Source organism: Mesoplodon mirus (genome assembly GCF_964341445.2).
Source record: "Mesoplodon mirus genome assembly, chromosome: 6".
Lineage (NCBI taxonomy): Eukaryota > Metazoa > Chordata > Mammalia > Artiodactyla > Ziphiidae > Mesoplodon > Mesoplodon mirus.
Window position 1 is genome coordinate 45,206,097 of NC_138982.1, and position 24,190 is coordinate 45,230,286.

Sequence of the window (24,190 nt, forward strand, 5' to 3'; positions counted from 1 at the left end):
AAGGAGAAGAAGGAGAAGGAGAAGAAGGGGAGGAGGAAGAAGGGAAGGGAGGGAGAGGGAAGGGGGAGGGGGAGGGGAGGGGGAGGGGAGGGGGAGGGGAGGGGGAGAAAGGGGAGGGGGAGGAGGAAGAAGAAGGAAGAAGAAGAACTAAGAGAGAGATGGGAAAAAATAAAGATGTATAGTACCATTTTAAAAGTTGCCTTTAATCTGAAGCATATTTTTACAAATATAGGTACTTGATTAGACTTAAAATGTTCTTAATAAAATCTGAAGACTGCCCTCTGAGAAATAAGTGTGTAAATGAACACAAAGAGTAGTTTTGTATACACAGGTCAACAGAAGACTAACTGGATTTGTTTCATTCACAAAAACAAGAGGGGAAAATGTCTCAAATCACACTTGATTTCAACACACCAAGCCAAACGGCTAATAAACTGCCCACAAAGAATGAAACTATTTTGAACTCATCATTCTGCACATACGTAATATCAAGATATGCATAAAATTGTGTAAGCAGAAATGTACCTGACCTTTTATTGAAAAGGGGAGGAGTCACATACCCTGAAAGGGTTGGGACCCGCCTGCAGTCTCTTGGGAACTTCCTGTTGTCACCACACCTCTGGGTTAGTTATCTGAGCTCTCTCTGAGGGGAAAGTCTGAGACTCTGGGAAGGAAATCATTCTTCTTGTGAATGCGACACACACTGTCTCCAGTTTCCATATGCTGAGATTATACTTCCTCATCAGTTTGATGTGCTTGGTGAGATCAGGTTGGTCATATATTGAATGGTTTTCTTAATTATTTAAAAAATATTTAGTGTAACTGTCATTTTATCATCCCAGTTCCTTCACTGGACTTTTTAAGTTTCACACAGCGATTTTTCAGGAAAGAAGATATGGATTAAGTGAAATTTGAATTCTGAAAAAACTTCATTTTTCCTCAGTAGTAAAAGAAACTATTATTCCTTTGAATTAGCCTGTTCTTCTGATGTACAAAACTTAAATATGCTGAAAAATCTAGTATTTTTTCTTTCATAGTTCATTTTTCTGTGCCTTTCCACTTCTATGAAATAAGATCATTTATTTTCTGAGAATTTTAAATTTTATTTTATTATAATATCTAATACAGAGAGGACAGGTTTTTACAGCTTTCATGCATCGTGTTTATTTAAATTATTTTTATTTAAAAAAAACCATGATTTTATATGTGTAAACCTCTTGGAATGGTGCCTGGCATATTGATTACTTAAAATTGTTAATCATAATGGAATAAAAATTAAAACAGTAATGTACACAGCAAGGTAATAAAAATAAAGTGAAATCCTTTTTTTGTTTTTTAAAGAAAAGCTCAACACTTCTCAGCTTTTTAGGAATCCAGTACTTTTTCACATAGTTTATTGTAATGAAGACTGGTACAATTTTTCTGAAGGGAACTATGTTATATATTAGGACCCATAAAAATGTTCATGCCCTTTGAAACTAGTAAAACCATTGCTGGGAATTTGTTCTAAAGAAATATCTTGTAAAAGAAAAACAAAGAACCTATTTACAAAGAATGATTCTAACTCTGTTATTTATAATAAGTTAAAACTAGATACAGCAGAAATGTTCCTACATACAGGAATGGATAAAGTACAATGTAACAACTTTTAAAAATATGTAGCCTTTAAAATAATTCTGAAGCTGTGCAGAAATGTGCAAACATGTTTATAACATAATGCAAAGTCAAAAAAGCAGAACTCAATTTTGTAGATAAACTAAGATTACAACTATGCAAAAATGATGTGTGTATGCCTGCAAATAAAGTTTAGAAGGGAAATGGAAAATTGATATAGCTGTATTAGGATTTCAGGCTTATAAATAACTTTTTCTTAATTTGTGCTTTTGAAGTTGATTTAATAGTAAGTTAAAATTAAACTAGTGATGATATTTTAAATTGAGAATTCAACGTTTTAAAGTTTGTGTGTATTATCACTTAAAAAAATTTTTTTTTTGTTCGTGAGGCATGGGGTATCCCCGGCCCCTGAGGGGACCAGGGATAGAACCCTTGTCCCCTGCAGTGGAAGCACGGAGTCTTAACTACTGGACTGTCAGGGAAGTCCCTAAAATTTTAAAAAATAAAATAAATTTAGAGATAGCTTAAGGGGAGTGGGAACTAACCTTAACACAAAAACCTGATGGTAATCTGTGAGTACTTTCTTCCAGTCTCCCATTATATATCTCAGTTTACAAAGCTGGAACTTAATTTTTTGTGACCCGCCTTTTTAAAAAAATGTATTTTTTAATTAATTTTAAAATTTGAAGTATAGTTGATTTACAATGATTCAGGTGTACAGCAAAGTGATTCAGTTCATATATATATATACATATATATACGTATATATACATATTCTTTTTCAGACTCTTTTCCATTGTAGGTTATTACAAGATACTGAATATAGTTCCCTGTGCTATACAATAGGTCCTTGTTCATCTATTTTATATATAGTAGTGTGTATCAGTTAATCTCAAATTCCCAATTTATCCCTCCCCAACCTTTCCCCTGGTAACCATTGACCTGCCTTTTTACTTAATGTTATCTCATCAGTAAAGCCTTGTTTTAAGTCATTCCATAAGACCCACTGCTGCATGATAGAATCTAAGCAGATAGATATACATCACAATAAACTTCCATAGCTAGAAAGAATAAATATAAAAAACATAATTATAGCTGTAAGCTAAATCCGTACTTCTCAGTATCTGCAAAACCGTGAACTGAGAACTTTCATGGGGGAGGGTGTTGAATAATATGCAGAAAGTATCGATCACAAATACATTGACTTTTTGTTTTTCCCTTCCTTGGTTTGCAGTCCAAAAATTAGCAAGTGATTAAGATGTGACTCTGAAATCCCAAGAATACAAGTCACTTACTTTCAGAGATTTTTATTTTGTTGTTCTAACCTTTGTGAAATCATGATAGGAATGTTTGCCGTACTCTTACTAGTGTACAAAGCAATGGCTAGCAAACTCTAGTGTGCACTGTAATCATTTGGGGAATTTGCTAAAAATGCAGAGACTCTATCTCCAGAGATCCAAACTCTGGGTCTGGGGTGAGGTCCTGGAATCTGCATTTCAAACAAACTCGCGAGGTGTTTCAGTTTGTAGGTGGTTCAAGGAACACAGGCTGATAAGTATTCTTCTAAATTAAGGCTGCTTGTCATAAGTATTTTATTTATTTATTTAAAATTTATTTATTTATTTATTTTGGGCTGCGTTGGGTCTTCCTTGCTGTGGGCGGGCTTTCTCTAGTTGCAGCCAGCGGGGGCTATTCTTCGTTGCAGTGTGTGGGCTTCTCATTGCGGTGGCTTCTCTTGTTGCGGAGCACGGGCTCTAGGCATGCGGGCTCAGTAGCTGTGGCTTGTGGGCTCTAGAGCGCAGGCTCAGTAGTTGTGGTGCACGGACTTAGTTGCTCTGAGGCTTGAACTGGTGTCCCCTGCATTGGCAGGCAAATTCTTAACCACTGCATCACCAGAGTAGTCCCTGTCATAAGTATTTTTAAAAGTTACTCTGCCATCGATATTTTGTCCTGTGGCAACTTGTGTAAAACTAGGTAGATATTTTCCTAGAGAAAATAGCTCAGTGCCAAAATTAGAGAGAGAATTGTTTCCTCGGATATTGGAAGCTCTCTTCAGATTGATTTATAACTCTGTGTGTGTGTGTGTGTGACTCATCCTTCTCCAACACAGAGGAGACAAAGGTGAGTGAGGGGGTGGAGTGTGAATGTGCATATTTATGCACATGATTAAGAGATGAGAGTGAGGAAATCAGGCATCTCATTTGTTTTCTGGGTTATATCCTAAAGAAATACAAGCTGGTGGTTAAACGTAAAGATGTCCTTCCAACCAAGAGGGCATTTGGCCTGTACGCTTCTTGCCTGTCTCCACCTTGGGTAAAAGAGAAACAAAGATATTCCAGCAGTTTGGGCTCTGGCCAACTGTGAACCCGTCACAATCTGGCTCAGGATGGATTTCTAGTGCCAAATTCAGTGTGGTTCTCTGCATAAAAAAAATCAATAGAATTTCATTGTAGGGACATGTCACCTCCCCCTTCTCCTTCTCTCTTCAAAGTAGGAGTCCAGCTCATTTTCTAATCTCTCCAAGTCAAAGTTTCTGGGCTAAAGAGATGTTTATTTCTGAGACTTTTTGAAGTTCCTGCAGAACAGTGTTTACAGGCAAGCCTAAGAGTGTGCTCAAACGTGAGTTTCTGGAAAGCTCCTAACTCCATCAGTTAACATGTGGTGAGCTGTGTGTCCTGGACACTGACTGGCATCCACCACCCGGCAGGCAAAATACTCAACAGTGTATCCCTTAATCTAGGTCTGAATCTCAGTAAATATTTTCAGGCTGCATGGAGTCAATATACCTGTCTGTGGACCTCTGTTCTAAAGAAGTTATTCATACACATTTGTGTCGTGTTTGGAGGTGGGGATAATGAGAGCTTGAGCCCGCCTCGGAGCCCAAAACTTGACATGAAAGAAGTGTGAGTCAGGGCCCTGGATATGAGGCAGCAAGGTGAAATTAGGTGGAATTTCACCGCTGTCACTGGGGGTTGGAGATTAGTAGACTAAACTTCACCAACCATGGGTCTGAGAGAAACTGATAATTTCCTTTTTTTTTTTTTTTTTTTTTTTTTTGCGGTATACGGGCCTCTCACTGCCGCGGCCTCTCCCGTCGCGGAGCACAGGCTCCGGACGCGCAGGCCCAGCAGCCATGGCTCACGGGCCTAGCCGCTCCGCAGCACGCAGAATCCTCCTGGACCGGGGCACGAACCCGTGTCCCCTGCATCGGCAGGCAGACTCCCAACCACTGCGCCACCAGGGAAGCCCGATAATTTCATTTTTAATAAACTGACTCAGCCATATTGAGAGGTTTTGCTCATTGACTCTCATAGAATCTCACAACCAACTCTCTTCTCACCCCACTCACAATTGCTTCCTTGGTGGCTTATTTCTATCTACAATTCCATCTTCTCTCTTCATAGACACCTCTTCGGATATGAATGAGGAGTTTCCTCTTTCTGCAGGAGTTTTCCCCCAATCAGAGTTGTGGGAGCTGAAATCATTCCTCCAAAGGCAGGTAGAAGCTAAAAAGTCAGAACTGAGCATGACTCTGAGATAGCATGGGCAGCTTTATTTAGCTGCAGGGCAGTGTGTCTTGCGAATACAGAGCCAAAGGATCCCTTGGAAGTTTCATCAGAAAGGAAGCAAGGTTGTCAGTGATCAGTCTGAGGGAATCACACTTTTCTATCCAACTGGGACTCATATAAAATAAGTCAATCTAGGGAAACAAATGTCTCCCTGTTTTCTTGGCTGTAGCCTAAAGAAACATAGCTGGTAGATAAAAGCTAGGGATAATCTTTCCAACCAAGAGGGCATTTTGTCTAACCAACCCAATTTTATGTGGTAAAGGTAAAACAAAATAACAGCTATATTAATCCCTAAGTCTGAGAATAAAAGTGATTTGTTTTGCACAGGAACAGCTACAGTCCCTCCCTCACAGCCAACAGACTGACCAGTGTGGGTGGCGGAAGGGCAGGGGTGCTTTATTTAGTCTGTAGTGGTAGAAAATGAAGGTCTATCAACCTCAGTTTCCAAGGGGAAAGAAAACAAATTGGAAAACTGGGAGCCTGATTTGATTGCGACAGAAAAAGGGAAACTTCTGCCCAGTCACCTCCAAAAGACTTTTCGTCTTTTTTTTTTTCACTGTTTCCATGAAAGCATGAAATTACAGGAGCCATTTTTTTTTTTTTTTTTTTTTTTTTCGCGGTATGCGGGCCTCTCACTGTTGTGGCCTCTCCCGTTGCGGAGCACAGGCTCCGGACGCGCAGGCCCAGCGGCCATGGCCCACGGGCCCAGCCGCTCCGCGGCATATGGGACCCTCCCAGACCGGGGCACGAACCCGTATCCCCTGCATTGGCAGGCGGACTCTCAACCACTGCGCCACCAGGGAGGCCCAGGAGCCATTTTTAAGAAACAGTTTTATTGAGATATAATACACATACCATACAGTTCACCCACTTAAAGTGTTTTTTAATATATTCACCGATATGTGCAACTGTCACCAGTCAATTTTAGAACACTTTCATGACTCCAAAAAGGAACCCAGTACCCTTTAACTATTGCACCCCATCTCTCCATCTCCCCTCATCCCCCAGCCCTAAGTAGCCCTAATCTACTTTCTGTCTCTATAGATTTCCCTATTCTGGACATTTCATATGAATAGAGTCATATAATATGTGGTCTTTTGTGACTGGCATCTTTCACTTATTGTATTGTTTTCAAGACTCATCCTTATTGTAGCATGTGGAACTATGTTTGTTAACTAACAGGTATTTAATAGCAAAAACACCCTGATTGATATAAAGGTGAGAAAACACCTATCTGACCAACATTCTAATTACAAGAGTAAAGTATGGTTATTTTCAGGTCTTTTAATTAAAATTTAAGAAAAAGGAAATTTCTTGATATATTAATTTTTTTAGATTAGGGTTGTCTTTGGTTTGTAAGAAAGTCCTGGAAATTTGTTTTCTTAAGTAGATGCAAGAGGCATCCTTTCAAATAAGTTAGTTTGCAGATCTTAGAATTTCATTTCTAAAAGGAATGCTAGAGTTAGCTAAATGGCTAAGGAATGAGGAACCAACACCTCATTTTAATGAGAAAACTGATGACCCAAATAGGTTGTTTATTTTATCTTGTTAATGACACAGCCAGAAACAAACACAGTTCTCTGGCCAGGGAGAAGCACTGTCACCTGTATACTGGCTAATAAAGCTTCCCTTTTCCAGGGCTTCCCTGGTGGCGCAGTGGTTGAGAGTCCGCCTGCCGATGCAGGGGACGCGGGTTCGTGCCCCGATCCCGGAGGATCCCACATGCCGCGGAGCGGCTGGGCCCGCGGGCCATGGCCGCGGAGCCTGTGTGTCCGGAGCCTGTGCTCCGCGGCGGGAGAGGCCACAGCAGTGAGAGGCCCGCGTACAGAAAAAAAAAAAAAAAAAAAAAAAAAAAAAAGCTTCCCTTTTCCAAATCCTTGGTTGGATTAAGGAAACTAAAATGATGGAAGGGGGATTTCCCTGGTGGCACAGCGGTTAAGAATCCACCTGCCAATGCAGGGAACATGGGTTCAGGCCCTGGTCCGGGAAGATCCCACATGCTGCAGAGCAGTGAAGCCCATGTGCCACAACTACTGAGCCTGCGCTCTAGAGCCCATGAGCCACAACTGCTGAAGCCCACGCGCCTAGAGCCTGTGCTTCGCAACAAGAGAAGCCACCACAATGAGAAGCCCGTGCACTGCAGCAAAGAGTAACCCCTGCTCTCTGCAACTAGAGAAAGCCCACGCGCAGCAACAAAGACCCAACACAGCCAAAAAAAAAAAAAAAAAAAAAAAGATGGAAGGAAGGAATTTATTGAGCACTTATTTTATATCAAATCCCACACTGTGATTTACTTATTTTATTTAGTCTTCATAACAACCCTAAAAGATCGATACTATTAACCAAACTTATCATCAACATCATCATCATCAATTACTAGTTTTTTGGCATCTATTATGCATCATGTAATGCTTTAGATACTTCATAGGCATTTTCTCTCATTCTCACATCAGTCCTGACGGCAGGGCTGGGATTACAGTGAGGTGAGTGAGGCACTCACTAGGTGCAAAATTTAAGGGTGGAAGGGACACCAAAATAGTCATCAAGATCAGTCATATTTATGACTTTTTTTTTTTTTTTTTTTTTTTTTTTTTTTTCCCGTACGCGGGCCTCTCACTGTTGTGGCCTCTCCCGTTGCGGAGCACAGGCTCCAGACGCGCAGGCTCAGCGGCCATGGCTCACGGGCCCAGCCGCTCCGCGGCATATGGGATCCTCCCAGACCGGGGCACGAACCCGTATCCCCTGCATCGGCAGGCGGACTCTCAACCACTGCGCCACCAGGGAGGCCCTTATATTTATGACTTTTTAATGCAATAAAAATATTTTATTTTTGTGATATTTTAATGCAACATTTAAGTGATATTTTAATAAATAAATAATATTTTACTACCATTTAATGTTTAATGCAAACTAATCTGCATATCATTAATAATGCATAATATAATGCATAGATGATATTTTAATGCAATATTTTTAAAAGATCAAAAATCATTGCAAATATATGATGAACAAAATGTCAAAAATTTTAATAAGATATACTATTGATTGTTTTACAAGTCTGTGTTATTGTACAACAGGAGAAATCATCTCCACTTGGCTGGAATTCCTGGGTCCATGACAACTCACTTCGTTGCTAGGCAGTTTATAAGGGTTGACAATGGTGTATGAACAGATTAAATAATGAAGGTCTATTTTTCGCTTGTTTCAAAATATGGGAGGATATTTTGATAAATATGTATTTATATAAATATGTACATTTATATGGTGTGGTTTTTCTTTTGCCTTGGGCTCAATATGGCTCTGCAAAGCACTGCCTGACAGATTGGCACTACTATGATCATTTTACACATGCAAAACTGAGACCTAGAGAGGTTGGGTAATTAATTACCAGAGGTCACATAGCTAGTAGGCAATGGAATTGAACCACAAACCTAGGTTTGTCTCCAAAACCCAAGCTCTTTCCAAAACTGTGTTGTGTTTTTGTTTAAGACATTAGACCAGGGTTGGCAAACTTCTGTAGAGAGCCGGATAGTAAATATTTTCAGCTTTGTGGACCAGTGGTCACTGTTAAACTACTCATCTTTGCCTTATAGCAGGAAAACAGCTATAGGCAGTACGCTAATGAGCATGGCTGGATTTGGCCTGTGGGCAGTCATGCACTGGATTATAAGAAAATATCTCAGGCACAAATATGTTATATCTGAAGATGCTATAGCCAGATTTCCCTGACATCCTACTTGAATATGTTTCTTTTAATTTAACAGAGGGAAGACAGTAAATGATAATCAGGCCTGCCCTACATAGGGGTCTGAATTCATCACAGGATGGCAGACATCACCCATCCAATTGTAATTTTCCAGTTGTCAACAGGAAACAGCATTTCAGAGGGATTGAATTTCAAAGTAGTCTGAAGAAGAAAGGCAGAGCTTCTCCTGTTTCAAATAAACTCTAGTAGAAGAGGTTAAGGTTTAGAAACCAGTTTAACACGTTCTGTGGTTCTTGATTGGGCTGTTAAAACTACCTCTAAGCAAACTTGACTTTGTAACAAAACAACAAAATAACCAACAAGAGGTTTGCTTTCTGAAGGCATACATAGTAGTTAATCATTTTAGTAATACCAACATAAAGTAAAATGTAAAGAACTATATTTATGAGGGTGAAGAAATTTAACAAATTTGCTATTCACATATATCTAGTCCTTGCATGTTCTCCAAATTGCCTGAGAATTTCAGGCCCAAAGACAAGACAAGTTCCTGAGCTTCGTGCTGGGGACGTAATACTAGACTGAAAACAATACAGTGCCTGCCCTCAGAGGAGCTTAAACTAATTTGTAACATGGTCCAAAATAAGATAAGTGTAATGTTTTCTTTTTAAAATGTTATTAATTCTGAGAGGAAAAGGGTTAATAACCTGAGGCAATTTTAAACAAAGAACATTGGAAGTGGAGTGCATGACCCATTGTTGTTTGCATATGATTTTCCAGGCCTGTCACCTACAGATATATTTTTACATAGTTTCAGACATAATGCATGTACCATTTCATACTTCATTTATTTTATAAACATTACATCATACACTCCTTATAGTATTTATAAGGCTCATTCTGAATGGCTGAATAATGTGTTAACAGGTTGATATTCATTTATTCAGGAAACATTTATTGAAGCCAACTCCAAGCCAGGTCCTGTTCTTGGCACTGGGAACATAAGAATGGATAAATGGACAAATAGATCAGTCATCTTGGAGTTTCTGTGCTAGTGGGGGAAGTTATTTCAGAAAAGGAAAGAATGCTTCAAGTTTGTGGTAGGAAAAAGACAAGTAACATTTAAGGGGAAAAGTTCTCTGGAGTGGAATTCAACACAAGGAGGAAGTAGGAAAGCATATTATTTAAAGCCACAGCATCATTTAGGCCAAGGAATTCATTTACAGATATGAATAAACTTAGGAACTATATTACCCACTAGCCACTTTTTTTTAATTGAAAAAAAAAGAAAAGAGTCAACTTTAATTATAACTAACCAAACTGAATCCAGGAATGTCTCCAAACAATCGAACAAAAGAAAAATGATAAAATTGTCCTATTGAAGAAAGCAAGAGTTTCTACCAGCCCCAGAGCTTCTGAGGGTTAAGCCAAGAGCAGCTCATTCCTGAGGCTGGTTCTGTCCCCCACTCAAGTTTCTCATCCCATGAGCAGAGTTGGGGATGGGTGAAGGACCATCCACTAGCCTGTCTTGAAAAGACAGCAAGAGCCAGTCACCCAGGGGTGAATGGAGAAGGCTAGGAAAAGGACTCACTGTGAGCAATAATCTCGTATATTATAGAACTAAAACTACATAGCCAGGGAAATATGGTCCCAGAAGATAATTTTTATATACACTTCATCTTTATTCACAGTAGTTCATGTTCTGTAAAGGCGCTACAAGCACTGAAGTAGCAGTTACTGAACCATTGCTCTTAGAGGGAATATAGGGTTAGGTTCCTGTGAGCCTCTGCTTATGACGTTTTAGTTGACCGATCAATACATAATCTTATTTTATGTGTGTTTCTGTTTAAAGATACCTTATTTAATATATATTGTTGGGCTTCCCTGGTGGCGCAGTGGTTGAGAGTCTGCCTGCCAATGCAGGGGCCACGGGTTCGTGCCCCAGTCTGGGAGGATCCCACATGCCGCAGAGCGGCTGGGCCCGTGAGCCATGGCCGCTGAGCCTGCGCGTCCGGAGCCTGTGCTCCGCAACGGGAGAGGCCACAACAGTGAGAGGCCCGTGTACCGCAAAAAAAAAAAAAAAAAAAAAAAAAAAAAAAAATATATATATATATATATATATAGTTTTTGGTTTTTTAATATTTATTTATTTATTCATTTATCTACTTTATTTATTTTGGCTGTTCCGGGTCTTAGTTGTGGCTCATGGGATCTTTGCTGCAGCATGCGGGCCCTTAGTTGTGGCATGTGAACTCTTAGTTGCGGCATGCATGCGGGATCTCGTTCCCTGACCAGGGATCAAACCAGGGCCCCCTGCATTGGGGGCATGGAGTCCCACCCACTGGACCACCAGGGAAGTCCCAATATATAGTGTTGATTTGCTAACGTTGAACTCATGGCCAGCACTATAACTCATACCTGAACAAAGCTTATCTCACACTCACATTTTCTCTGTAAGTTACATCACAGCCTTCATGAGTTTAGAAATGCCAGCCAGCACTTGAGGACTGTGTCTGGGGGATTTTAAACAGTGAAATCACCAAGAAAAAGCACAAGAAGCAAAAAACATGGCAGTAAGAGGCCAGTTAAAGGACATTTGCTATGAGAGCTGAAACAAGAAGGCAGAGTGTTGCCGTGTTTGACCTCAGCTGAGAGTGAGGTGTGGGGCAACTCAGATTTTTTGCCACTCAGCACCTAGCCGTGAATAACTGCAAAAGCCCCTCAAGTATTGATTTTGGGGGTTACAAATACATTTGGGTTTTATTTTAGTTCTTAGGTAGAGTGTTTATTGCTGTGCTTTATCACAGATATTCTTCTTTTAATGTATTAAATATTATGTAATCTTTTTATTTATTAAAAATAAGAAAGGTTTGGCCCTCAAGGGCTCCCAGTCTGCTGCTGAGGTCTGACTGGCAATCATACTCCTCTTCCATCTGGGTTTCAACCAGTTGAGAAATTGACCCAGGGCTAAAAGTATCAGCTTTATTGTTGCCATAGTTGGATTTGAGAAAAGTGGAGGTCAAATCGTTTTCTCCTCCTAAAACCAGAGGTCCCCTGCTGACCTCTCCCCAAGTGGCAGGGTGTACCTGCCACCAGGGAGGAAGAGGAGGGAGAGAAACCACTGAAGGGAAAAGGAGAGAGGGGGCGGCCCTCCTTCCCGGGGAGTGGAGTGGATATCCCTTGGATGAGGCACACCCAAACTACTGGGATGCCGAGCAGGGGTGACAACTTGTTTTGGGGTGTTACAAATAAATTTTAACGTAGGTGAATTCACAAGTATGAAATTCACGAACAAAGAGGATTGACTGTATTTTGACAGTGTTTGTGTGAGTGTGTGTGTATGTGTGTGTTCTGAAGAAGAGGTCAAGGAGGATATACAATACAGGAGGCAATACAAGTGCAGTGACTTTCTTATCTTTCTTGGTAGGGAATGAGGAGCTAGAATAGATACAGTAAATAGAATAGAAGCTCTCTGTGATTGATACACTAGGAAATAGAGGCTTAAATTTTATTTTTAAACTAAAAAAGGAATCACCAGATGAACTAAAAGTAATTTTATAACTAATAAAAATCAGGAGGTAGAGGGGAGAAGTATTGAGTGTGCTAATGCCCTCATCATTTATAACAGAGGGTCATTAGATACTGTCTCAAGTTACTAAAGCAACGACTAGAGTAGAATAAGGAAAGACAACTGTTCTGACAAAGGTCAGCAGCAGGACACATGGCAGAAGTTAAAAATATGCCCTACAACAGTCTGAAATACAGTTTCCAGGTGCCCAAAACTCTTTGCCAGGAGTTCACGTTGGAGGTTAAATAAATCTGAATAAATATTGCTAAGTCTGGAGCAGTTCTGCATGTAGTCTATTTCTGACCTACAGGCTACACATTGACATCCCATGAAATAGAGATTTAAGTGTTTCATATAAAGTTATAAAGGTCAATGCCAGGAAAAATTAAAGCAGGCTATAAACATCCCAGTATGAGAAAGAAAATATAAACGGAATAAAACAGAGACAGGGCAATCCGCATAGCAAAAGCAATGGCCTTTTCCAGAGCACAATGCTGTTATAAAAATAACTAAGACATTTAGAAATACTTGAAGTCACAGTGGTTCTATCAAATGAAAAATAAAAATCCATTTGTTCTGCCCTTCTTGCCTTTCTGTCACTGTCAATTTTAAGGGCTTCTAGTAAGGACTCAGCAAGCCAAAAAGATTGGTTGAACCATTCCATAGTCATTAAAGTTGGCAGTTTCTGCTGAAAAATAGCTCTGGCCTCAAACTTCAGGATGCATCTCTGAGCCTTCCAAGTACTCAGACACATGGTTTATGACACATTGACATAATATTGCTCAATTGGTTCAAAATGAACAAACCCTAGTAATTAAGCAGTCCCCTTCTTTGGAAAGGGATCTCTATCTTTTCCAGTATGACCTCATTCATAATTAATCTCCACCGCATAAATTTCTTGGGCAGGTAGGTAGCAAGTGAAAGATGACATAATTTCCCCAGGCCACCTGGTGAGTCAGTCACACAACCAGGAACAAAACCCAGTTTTACTGATGGCTAAGACCTAGAGGCTCAGCCCTACCGTGACTCTTCCTGTCCAATAAAATGACTAATTGAACAGTCAATTATTTACTCTGGGACTTGTTCTACAAGCACCAGATAAGTTTCAGTCCGTGTTCACCTGGGGCAAGTCATCTACAGGAAGAGAAAAATGAAAGGGGCCAACAGATGGAGAAAATATTTACATAGCTGAATAAGTCCTGGGCATCTAATGCACAGCATGGTGAGTATAGTTAACAATATTGTATTGTATATTTGAAATTTGCTAAGGCAGTAGATCTTAAATGTTCTCCTCTCACACACATAGACACACACACACACACGCACACACACAAGTTAACTACGTGAGGTGAATGTGTTAACTAACCTTATTGATGTAATCATTTCTTAATATATATATTAAATCATCACATTGTACCCCTTAAACTTACACAATTTATTTGTCAATTATATCTCAATAAAGCTGGGGAAAAAAGACAGTATTTACATTGGGAGCATGCTTTACTGCACAGTCTACTGGATAGTACAGAGTAAAAGGAGGAATGTATGACTTTGGGCCTCAATTTTTAGCCACATCTTTTCTAGGGTGAGGCATTTCAAAGCCTCCTTAATTTCTAACCTTCTATTTGAGCTTCTTTTGCTCATTCTATTTTGGAAGTTCACTCACTCCTAAGTACCAGAGCCTTTGCAAGAAGTTTCAAGTAAAAGTATCCATGAATGGACCCAGGTTGTGAAGGAAAGGTAGGGCCCCCAGGATGAAGGCCACTCTGAGGCTCAGAATAAGGGAGGAGCAATTCCTGGGTGTGCAAGTGCAGATTCACTGAGAATAGGGGCCCAGGGCAAATGGTTCCTAAATTCTTATTGGAAGAAGTCAGAACAGATGTTTCCCAAGGCACTCTTGTCTTTTTTTGGGCCAGTTGCAAGTCAACTGTCTTCCCAGTCTGTTCCCTCTCCTGAAGAATGGTCATGGTTAGGGCCTTGCCCCCTCTCCTGAAAATCCTAAAAGGCCACTTTCAGCTTGGAGCTAGGGATTGTCTGCTGCTCCAGTTCACTTCGTACTTGGCTGTTCTCTCTCAATCAAGCAGGATGTGTGTGGGGGGGTCACAATAATAGTAATAATAATAAATAATAATAATTATTATAATTTAAAAAATAGTCCTCTCAGTCATCATATTATTGTGTCTGGATACCAATGTCGATCAGAGGTTTACTCTTTTTTTCTTCATTTATTTTTAGCTGCGTTGGGTCTTCGTTGCTGCACGCAGACTTTCTCTAGTTGTGGTGAGCGGAAGCTATTCTTTGTTGTGGTGGGCAGGCTTCTCACTGTGGTGGCTTCTCTTGTTGCGGAGCACGGGCTCTAGGCGTGCGGGCTTCCGTGGCTGCAGCGCGGGCTCTAGAGCGCAGGTTCAGTAGTTGTGGCTCGCGGGCTTAGCTGCCCTGCGGCATGTGGGATCTTCCTGGGCCAGGGCTCGAACCCGTGTCCCTTGCATTGGCAGGCAGATTCTTAACCACTGCACCACCAAGGAAGCCTTAGTCTCCTTTAATGTAGAATATTTCCACTCTTTCTTTGTCATTTATGACATTGACTTTTTTTTTTAAGAATACAGGTTCTTTTTTAAAAAAATAGAATATTCCTCATTTTATGTTTGTCTGATTTTTCCTTATGGTTAGATTCCAGCTATGCATTCCCTACTAGAACACTTCACAGGTGAAGCTGTGTCCTTCCCAGTGCATTACAGCTATAGGCAGATGATATCCATCTGCTCCTCATTGGTGATGTCAAGTTTGATAACCTTGTCAAGGTATTGTTCACTTTCTCGATCTTACAGTTACTATTTCTTCCCTAATCTCTAATGAGCAATCTGTGTGAGACACTTTATTTTTTTTTTTAATATTTATTTATTTTGGTCATGCTGGGTCTTAGTTGCAGCACGTGGGATCTTTAGTTATGGTGTGCGGACTTCCTAGTTGCGGTATGCGTGTGGGATCTGGTTCCCCGACAAGGGATCGAACCTGGGCCCCCTGAATTGGGAGCACAGAGTCTTACCCACTGGACCACCAGGGAAGTCCCTGTGGGAGACACTTTAAAACCATACAAATATCATGCTCCTCCTCAAGATCCACATCCCCACCCCAACCTCAGTTTAGCATCCATTGATGATTCTTGCCTAACCAATCTTTGTTATGATGGTTGCAAAATGATGAATTTCAACTCCAGCATGCATTCCACATTTATCAGTTTGCATTCAGCATTATATTGTAAGAGTCCTCCTCTCTTCTCCATTTAGGTATTGTTTCTTTGTTTATTTATGTATTTAGTTGTTATGGAATCATGGATTCCTGGCTTTCAAAGGCCTCTCATTCATTACTCTCCTTAATTATTTTGTCCTCAAGCTATCCCAGATCTGGCCAGCAGAAGCCCCTTCAAGCTGGTTCCTGTGTCCCTATAACATGTTTTTAAACACTCTCTTTCTGCCATAAAACATTCTCTTACTTTCAGCTCATCTTAAGCTGTTCCCATTACATCCCCAGGCTTTCCATTCTTAGAGCCTGGTCAGCAGGACATATGCTTAAAGGTGGTGCTTGAGCAAAGAAGGAGAGAGAGAGCCCAAGAAAGGCCACCATGGTTAACAGTTTCAGATGCTTCTGAAAGGTGCAGGGCAAGGCACATCATGTTCTCTACCACCGTCCCAGGTGGGTGCTATAGACAAGGAAAGAGATGCTTGGACCCCACAGATTCTGTTATTGAGTCCTCTACCATGTGCTGGGCACTGTGAGGGATACACAAGATTACAAGACACCATTTCAAGGAGACTGGTCTAGTGGGATAGACACATATGTACAGAAATACCCATAATACATCCCTGAAAATGTCTTCATTGTGCCGTCAGTGTGGCACATAGAGGGGTTTGGGGAGTTCTGGGCTGAAGGACAGACAGTAATTATGGCTGGGAGAGTCAGAGAAGGCTTTGTTGAGGTGGCTTTTGGGTTAGACCTTGAAAGAGGGTAGGATTTGGAAAAATGGTTTTATTAGTGAAAAAGAAGTTACTACTTATGAACTCCGAATCAGGTCTGACTTTACAACTTCATTCAACTAGATCCAGCCTCTTGCTAGGTGCCGTGAGGCACATAGAAAGAACTCCAAAGAGTGTAGGACAGCACTTTTGCTTGATGCCCAACTAAGGAAAGAACTGTCACAATGCCATCTAATTTTTATTTTCAGACACAGATGAAACATGTCCTTCATTTACCAAACTGAGCTTTCACAGTGCAGTGGTTGGAACGGGACTAAATGTGAAGTTGATGCTCTACACAAGGAGAAACCCGACCTGCGCACAAGCCATCAACTCCACAGTTTTGGGGAACTTGAACGTGAACAAGAAAACCATCTTCACTGTCCACGGATTCAGGCCGACAGGCTCTCCTCCAGTTTGGACGGAGGACTTAGTAGAGGGTTTGCTCTCTGTAGATGACATGAACGTGGTTGTTGTTGATTGGAATCAAGGAGCTACAACTGTAATATACAACCATGCCTCTAGAAAGACCAGAAAAGTGGCAATAGTCTTGAAGGAATTTATCGACCAAATGCTGGTAAGGGAAAATGCTCTTAGATGATTCAGGGCCAAATTGAAACTGGCTCAATATCTGGCTATTTAAAGCCAAGAGCTAACTACAGTGACCAGAAGGACTATTTTTGCAATGTTTTGCAAATCTGAATAAGCCCCAGGGAAGGTGAAGGGAAGGGCCCGAGGCGACGCCCATGCGTATGGTTGTGCCGGTTTTGCACTGCACAGGGCACCCATCTAAGAGAGCACCACTGTCCTTGTGGACATTGTAGATTTATATGTCTAGCATGATTATTTTCTAGTGAATGACAGCAAAGTGTCCTGAGGAAGGGGCAGCTTCTTCTAACTCACATAAAGGTGTCTAATGGGTAGGAGAGGTTCTGTCTAGGGGTTTCCTGGCTTCAATGCCTAGAGTTTCCTCAACTTCTATAGCTCTTCCTTTTCTTAGAAATGCCAAAAGTTTAGTGACCAGATGATCCAAAACCAAAACTGATACACATGGTCTGATGAATGATTTGTGTATGATTTATGTTTTCAGAAGACTTAAACAAAGATGAAATAAATCTTAAATTTAATTTAATTTAATCTATCTCATGAACTGTCCTTTGTATGAAAAAAAAATGTGACTTGACATCAGGACTACTTTAGAGAGTCACACCTGGTGGCCACTGTGGCCAGGGGTGACATAAATTTTACATGAGCTTCCTACTTAAGCCACAGACTTCGGGAAAGTGAATATTCAAATGACTCATGACTGGCTGGCCCAGGACTATGGTCAGTGTGCCCTGCCCCTTTCTTTCCTTCCTTCCCTCTCCATGGTGACTTCATTAACTGAGCCAGCATGGACATAAAGGAGTTCATCAAAATGTTTGGTTGCCCTTCTCGGTTGGGAAGGTTTTAAGGATGTCTCAGCTTGGTATCTAGCAGAAGCATGAATGGAGACACCACGGCACAAAGGTGAAGGCATAAGTGTGGAGTTGGACAGACCGGTTTGAATTCTGCCCTGCGCCCTCCCTGCCTGACCTTGGGCAGATGACTTCAACCCTGGGCTTAGTCTCCTCATCAGTATAATCAAAGGAATAGCGTTTAGTTTGTCGGGGTGTTGTGACATTTCAATAAGATAATGGATATAAGGTGCCTAGAAATGTTTCCCCAAAGTCAACAGTTAGGAAATTTCTCCAGATGTTATCAACTCCTTGGCCCCTCACAATTCATAACGATGGACCTCTTGAAATTGCAGGCAGAAGGAGCTTCTCTGGATGACATTTACATGATTGGAGTAAGTCTAGGAGCCCACGTAGCTGGGTTTGTTGGAAAGATGTACAATGGCCAGCTGGGAAGAATTACAGGTAAGGCTTCCTGTGCATGGGCACAGGGTAACAAGACTGCTCAGGGTGTTCCCTGGGGGAGCATGATGCAGGCAATCCTAGTCCTTGGGTTCAAAGCCAGCTCTTCCAATTACTTAACCTCTCTGAGCAAATGTCCTCTTGTGCAAAGGGAAGACCATAGTAGTAATTGACCTTAGCAATATTAAATTTATTATTTAATAAAATAGGTGCAAAGCACTTTGTAAATTGTATATGCCATAGAAAAGATTGGTGGTGACTTTATTTCTCTTATGGCTAGAAAAACAGCTACATCCCATGGGGATTTTGCCCCAAGCAGATGGCCTTCTTCCTTTCATTTAATCCAAGATAGTTTGAACTATATACTTAATATATCCCCAGGCATAGCTGGAGCCTCATGATAGGAAAATGAAATGGGAATTACGTTGTCTGGAGCTTACTCTGTGAATATTGGCTTTCAGGCCAAAGCTGAATAAAAACCCTCAGAAACAACAGCAGGTGAAACTCCAAACAAAGATTCCCTTGCTGGGTTCATTTGCCTAGTGTTCTGTAACTTTCCATAGCTACAGATGAAGGTCTGAGGGAGGCTTTCTCTTTCAGAGACTCAAGGCTTCCATACCTTTCCCAGAATCGATCCTTACACTGAGATAGCCATTCCAAATCTAGGAAATCTGGAAGGTAGATGTGAACAGAGGGAGGGAGAGGAGAGGTAAATGATTCAAACCAACTACATTTGGGAGGTAACCTTTTAGAGCCATGGGTCTGAACGTGCTACTTAATTTGACATGTGGCCCTGGGCATGTCCCCACCACCACTCCCTGCCCTAAATCTCTTTGTTCCTCTCACATACACACACACACCCCCACATTGGCCAGTGTCTCTTCTAACTCTGGTACTTGAGGTCACATTCTTTTTCCTGGCTATTTTTTTTTCTCACTTTCACCCCAAAGGCCAAGGTTGCCCTTATCTTATTTATTTGCTTTCCTAGGGAAGCAAAGCTCTTTTTCAATTTTTTAAAATTATTACTATAATGTTTTAGAAAGCAGTATGCCTTTACTTTTTAAGAATTCATTTTCCCTTATGGCTACAAAGGACAGATGGCTCAAGTGTGCTTGTTTTCCTTGTCTATTGGGAGCTTCTCCTCTGGGAGCTGGGACTTTTCCCAGTGGTGTGTTTAGAAGCTGATCAGCTCTCAAAAAAAAAAAAAAAAAAAAGAAAAGAAAAAAAAGATTTATAGCATTTGCTGATTTCCATGATGTAAATACTCCCACTGTGGCTGATTTCAAGCTACTGACCTGACATCACTGACCACACAGTTTGGGAAGAGATAAGCAAACTCTGCTCTCCAGTGCTGGTGCTGGGGGGCTCTAGCCCACCACTGCCTTACTCTATCCACCCCCTAACTTTGCTCCTCAGCCACCCAGTGAAACTGTTCCCACAACTACTTTGGATGGGAATGCAGTGTAACCTGGCCTCTGACCATGGAAATTCCCTGAGCCAACCTCCCTTCCACCCTGGGCCCACGTGGCCCTGCTCTGTGACCTGGACTCAGCCAACGGTCTGCAGCTCAATTTTCTGTCTCCTCTGACGGACCCATGTTCTCCCAACTCCTCATCCTCTCTGAGCCGCAAAGTCAATCTCACCTGTTACGGAGAGCTGTTTCAGGGGAAAAGCATTTCCCTTCTCCACTCACCTTCCACTGCCCTGCCAGAGTGGGATCACTGGATTGAGGGGCGGGAATTTGGCCTGTTACCCAAGGCCATAATTCACTCTCAACTCCCAAGAACTGGGTGATTCTGCTTGTTAATTATCTAGACCAGAGTGGCTGCTTCATCTCTTCCATTTCCCTTGTTTTCTTCTGCTCTTGCTTCTCCTTTTGCTCTCCAGGCACATTTCCTGGTATTACTTTTCATTAATTTCTTCAACAGAAGATGGCAGAAATGAATGGGTTTAAAAACATTTCAAGTACCTACATCACTTGATAATACATTAAATTTGATTCTTGCAAAAATCACCTTGGGGTGCTGGACACAATGCCGACTTGCTGAATTGGAATCTCTGGGCTTGGTGTCCAGGAGTCTGTACTTCCTTTATTTATTTATTTTTTTTGGCCACGTTGCGAGGCATGTGGGATCTTAGTTCCCCAACCAGGGATGAAACCCATGCCCCCTGCAGTGGAAGCGTGGAGTCCTAACCACTGGACCACCAGGGAATTCCCGGCGGTCTGTACTTTTAACCAGAAGATGCAGGTGGTCTGAACACCATACTTTAAGAAATGACCACAAAGCTGTGTTGTCCAATATAGGAGCCACAAGCCACAGGTGCCACTGAGCACCTGAAATGTTGTTAATGCAAATCGAGATGTGCTGTAAATGCAAAACACACACTGGAATTTGAAGACTACGTACAAAAGAAAGGTATTAAAAAATTTCAAATTTTTTATATTGACTACATGTTGAAATAATTTTCTGCTATACTGGGTTAAATAAAATGTATTATTAAAGTCAACTTTCCTTGTTTCTTTTTACTTTTTTAAACTGGTTGCTAGAAAATTTTAAATTATATATGTGGCTCACATTATGTTTCTATTGGACAGCACTGCCTTGGAGAGTTAGTTCATGGTGACCTTGGGGATGGGAGTAAGAGGCCCCTGAAAACGCATGCAAAATGTGTGACATCTGTCCTGGGGAGAGGTCCAGAGCTTTTAGCAAATCCTCAAACTGGTTAATCTTGTAATCAAAGCCAGGGATCACTAGCTAGACACTTTTCTGGCGATCACAGAGCAACAAGAAAGAGCTCCATTTTGTCATTTTTGCTTCTATCCTATAATAATTTCAATATTCTGGATTCAGATCCCAGAGTGCTTTGGTAAGTCTTCTGAAGTAGCAATTAATTCTACCTCTATTTTGCAGATAAGGAAACTGAGGTTCAGAGAAGTAAAGTCACCTGCTTAAGATCACACAGCTGGTTAATGCTAGGTTTGGGGTTCCATGTCACATCCATCTGATTCCAGTGGTCTCTGCTCACACAGAATATGCAGCTTTTTTTAGGGCAGTTTGTGATTTTTGGCTGATGGTGTAAGCTGCTCATTTGCTATGACTTATCTCTAAGGAGATCATATGTCCACGTTTACTGTGAGAGTCCTCATTTGTGTCTTCTGTCCTGGCATAATTATTAATAGCAGCCTTATCACTTTCAAAATTGCCCTGGTTTGGATTTTATATGGTAAGCCAATATCTCTGCTGTGGATCTGGAGGTTGCTATAAACTGAGGCTCTCACTGTTCATTTTCTCAGACTGGAAATGGTGCTGTTTCATGTGAGGAGGGGGAGGCTTCCCCGGCAAGGTCTTTCCAAGGTTATGAGTTTCTCATTCTGTGCAGAGAATACCTGTGGACTTGGGTACCTGGGTGTTGATCCACCTCCTCCTCACATCAGTTTCAGTTGGGAGCAGACAGAAGAGGAAGAAAAGCTGGGGGGTGGGGGTGGGGGGGGAACAGAGGGAGATAAAATAAGGGGGCAGATAAAGACATGCGTCAAGGAAGCAAGGGTGTTGGCCAGGGAGAAATGGAGAGATTGGGGTTAGAACCAGGACTGCTGAGGCAAAGATGCTATCTCTTGGATTTTATACCATGGCGGGTGGGGGGGGGATAGGGGATGTCATTTAAAATGACCTTCATAGATTAAAAACTTGGAGACATCCCTTGAAACCTTTTTCACTCCAGGTAAGTTTCTAGTTAGCAAGGTCTTTGGGATCCTCTGGTGTTTTGTTTTTAGTTTGTGGTTACATCATCATAGGAGCTGCTCTCTTGTTTTTGCAGACGTTTCATAATAATGGTGAGGAATGTCCAGCTAACACTGACCAAGAGCAAGAAATCAGTTCAGGCATTTATGGGGTGGGTTAATTCTGCAGGAACTGGCACCCACTTAATTTCCCTCTTCCATACCTAGTCTAATACCTGGCCTGACCAGTGAGTCTCACACTTTCCCACTCAGTTTGCCAAACCCAGTTCAATGAAACCAAAAGCTCAACAGAGAGAGGTGGTTGCATTGTGAGGCTGTGGTTGCATTGTGAGGCTGTGGCCCTGGCTAAGACACTTGACCTCCCTGAACCTCAGTTCATTCATCTGTAAAATGGGAATGACAATAGCTACCTTTCCTCCTTTGTGATGCGGACCAGGTGAGCTGGTAAATGTGAATAAAAATTGAAACAATAAAGGAGTTTTTTTTTAATAACAAGAAAGAAAAGTTGAGTGAAGTTTCTAGATTATTTAAAATGAGATAAAGATAAGTACAGTGTCTGCTTTTTATATGTACCCTTAGATGCTTTTTTCCTGAGGAACCAGTTTATCCCCGTCCCTGGTCCCCATATATCTGTGCACTCCCTGCCGTGGAGCCCTGCACAAGGTATAGTACACCTCCAGATGGAGTCTGGATGAGTTCTCAGGGGGTGCTGTGAGGGTAACCACCTTTAGTGTGGGAAAAGGCTATACAGGGCTGTGGAAAGGAGCCTGACACAGCAGGATGGGAATGTGAGTGCTTGCCCACCCGAGGATGCCCCGCAGCCTGTGAGCCATCTTCGTGGGGAGGGATCCAAAGCCTGGCTGCAGGTGACTCATGGCATGGGGCTGCCAAGCCGACTCTGTTTTCCTTCCAGGTCTGGACCCTGCAGGCCCTTTATTCAATGGGAGACCTCCAGAGGACAGATTAGATCCCGGTGATGCACAGTTCGTTGACGTCATCCATTCTGACATTGATGGTAACATTCCTTGTGGGTCAGTGACCACCCACACTCTCACCCCCAGACTCCCAAAGAGTCTCCCCCTAGGGGGATTGTCATGCAGGGATGGATCAGGTTCCTCTAGATTCCCTCTTTTCCTACCGGGCAAGTTTCCAAATCCACAAGAATACTGAAGGGAAGCTGCTTTAATGCAGGCACCCAGGATCTCCTGATAGAGTAGAGGTGTGTTTCCCATTGTCTCCTGTTATTTTTAAAGTGATCATCTTGACCAGTCAAGGACAGGCTTATTTGCACACCATGTGGACAAATGTTTCCATAAGTACAACTGGGTTTGGATGCATGATTCCCTGTTTTTGTTGGTTCTTTGTCATTATTTCCTTAAGCTGAAAGATATGTTTAAGTGTTGTGTCTCTCCACACAGAGCATTTCTAACCACCTATAGGTCTCTAGCTCTCTGTGGATCTTCCTGGCTATTTCTATCTTTCATGGTGCTGATTTCATTTCTGGGATTGGGTACATGGCTTGGGGGTTGGGCTGATGTTACAGATGGGTCTTTATATCCAGATGTCTGGGAGAAGAGCTGGAGTAGGAACTTGGGGGAGGGCTGAGGGGACAGACCATAGCGGACATTTAATAGTACATCTCCTTTGTGATACAACCACCTGAAACACCCTTGACTGCCTATTGTGGGCACTCTGGTGTGGTATTCAGCAATTGTTTGCCTTAGAAGAAGTGTCTCTGTGAAGTAGCTGTGTTCTTACTATGCAGTTTGCAAAGTATTACCTTACTTAGGTGCAGTACCTCAATGATATTTTAATGCTTGACGGCATAGAGTAATTTATTTTTTGTTCTTGGAGAGGGCAAATTTTGAAGGAAAAATATAAGCTTTGCAGTCAAGGCAGAGGTGGACTCAAATCCCAGGTTTGGTTCTTTCTGGTGGTATCATGTTTGGTCCATAAGTCCTCCAAGCCCCAGAATCTTCATCTGTAACTTACTTCATCTGAAGTTACCAATGGCTACTTTTCAGACATTGTGAAAATTAGAAGAAATCTGTGTAAAACCCCTAGTGTCACACCCACAGACACA

General features: G+C 41.6%; 1 protein-coding gene across 3 annotated transcripts in view; it reads left to right on the forward strand.

Moving 5' to 3' along the window:
• Positions 1 to 553: 553 nt before the first annotated feature.
• The window catches only part of LIPH (lipase H), a 44,094-nt gene continuing 20,457 nt past the window's right edge, over positions 554 to 24,190 (forward strand). For 2 of the 3 annotated variants that reach the window (XM_082625820.1, XM_082625821.1), the window contains exons 1-4: positions 554 to 769; positions 16,677 to 17,044; positions 18,260 to 18,368; positions 23,021 to 23,122. In XM_082625820.1, the coding sequence (XP_082481946.1) occupies positions 721 to 769; positions 16,677 to 17,044; positions 18,260 to 18,368; positions 23,021 to 23,122 (628 nt within the window). In that variant the 5' untranslated portion in view covers positions 554 to 720. The remainder of the gene's footprint in view (positions 770 to 16,676; positions 17,045 to 18,259; positions 18,369 to 23,020; positions 23,123 to 24,190) is intronic. The other variant, XM_082625822.1, reaches the window with a different exon arrangement.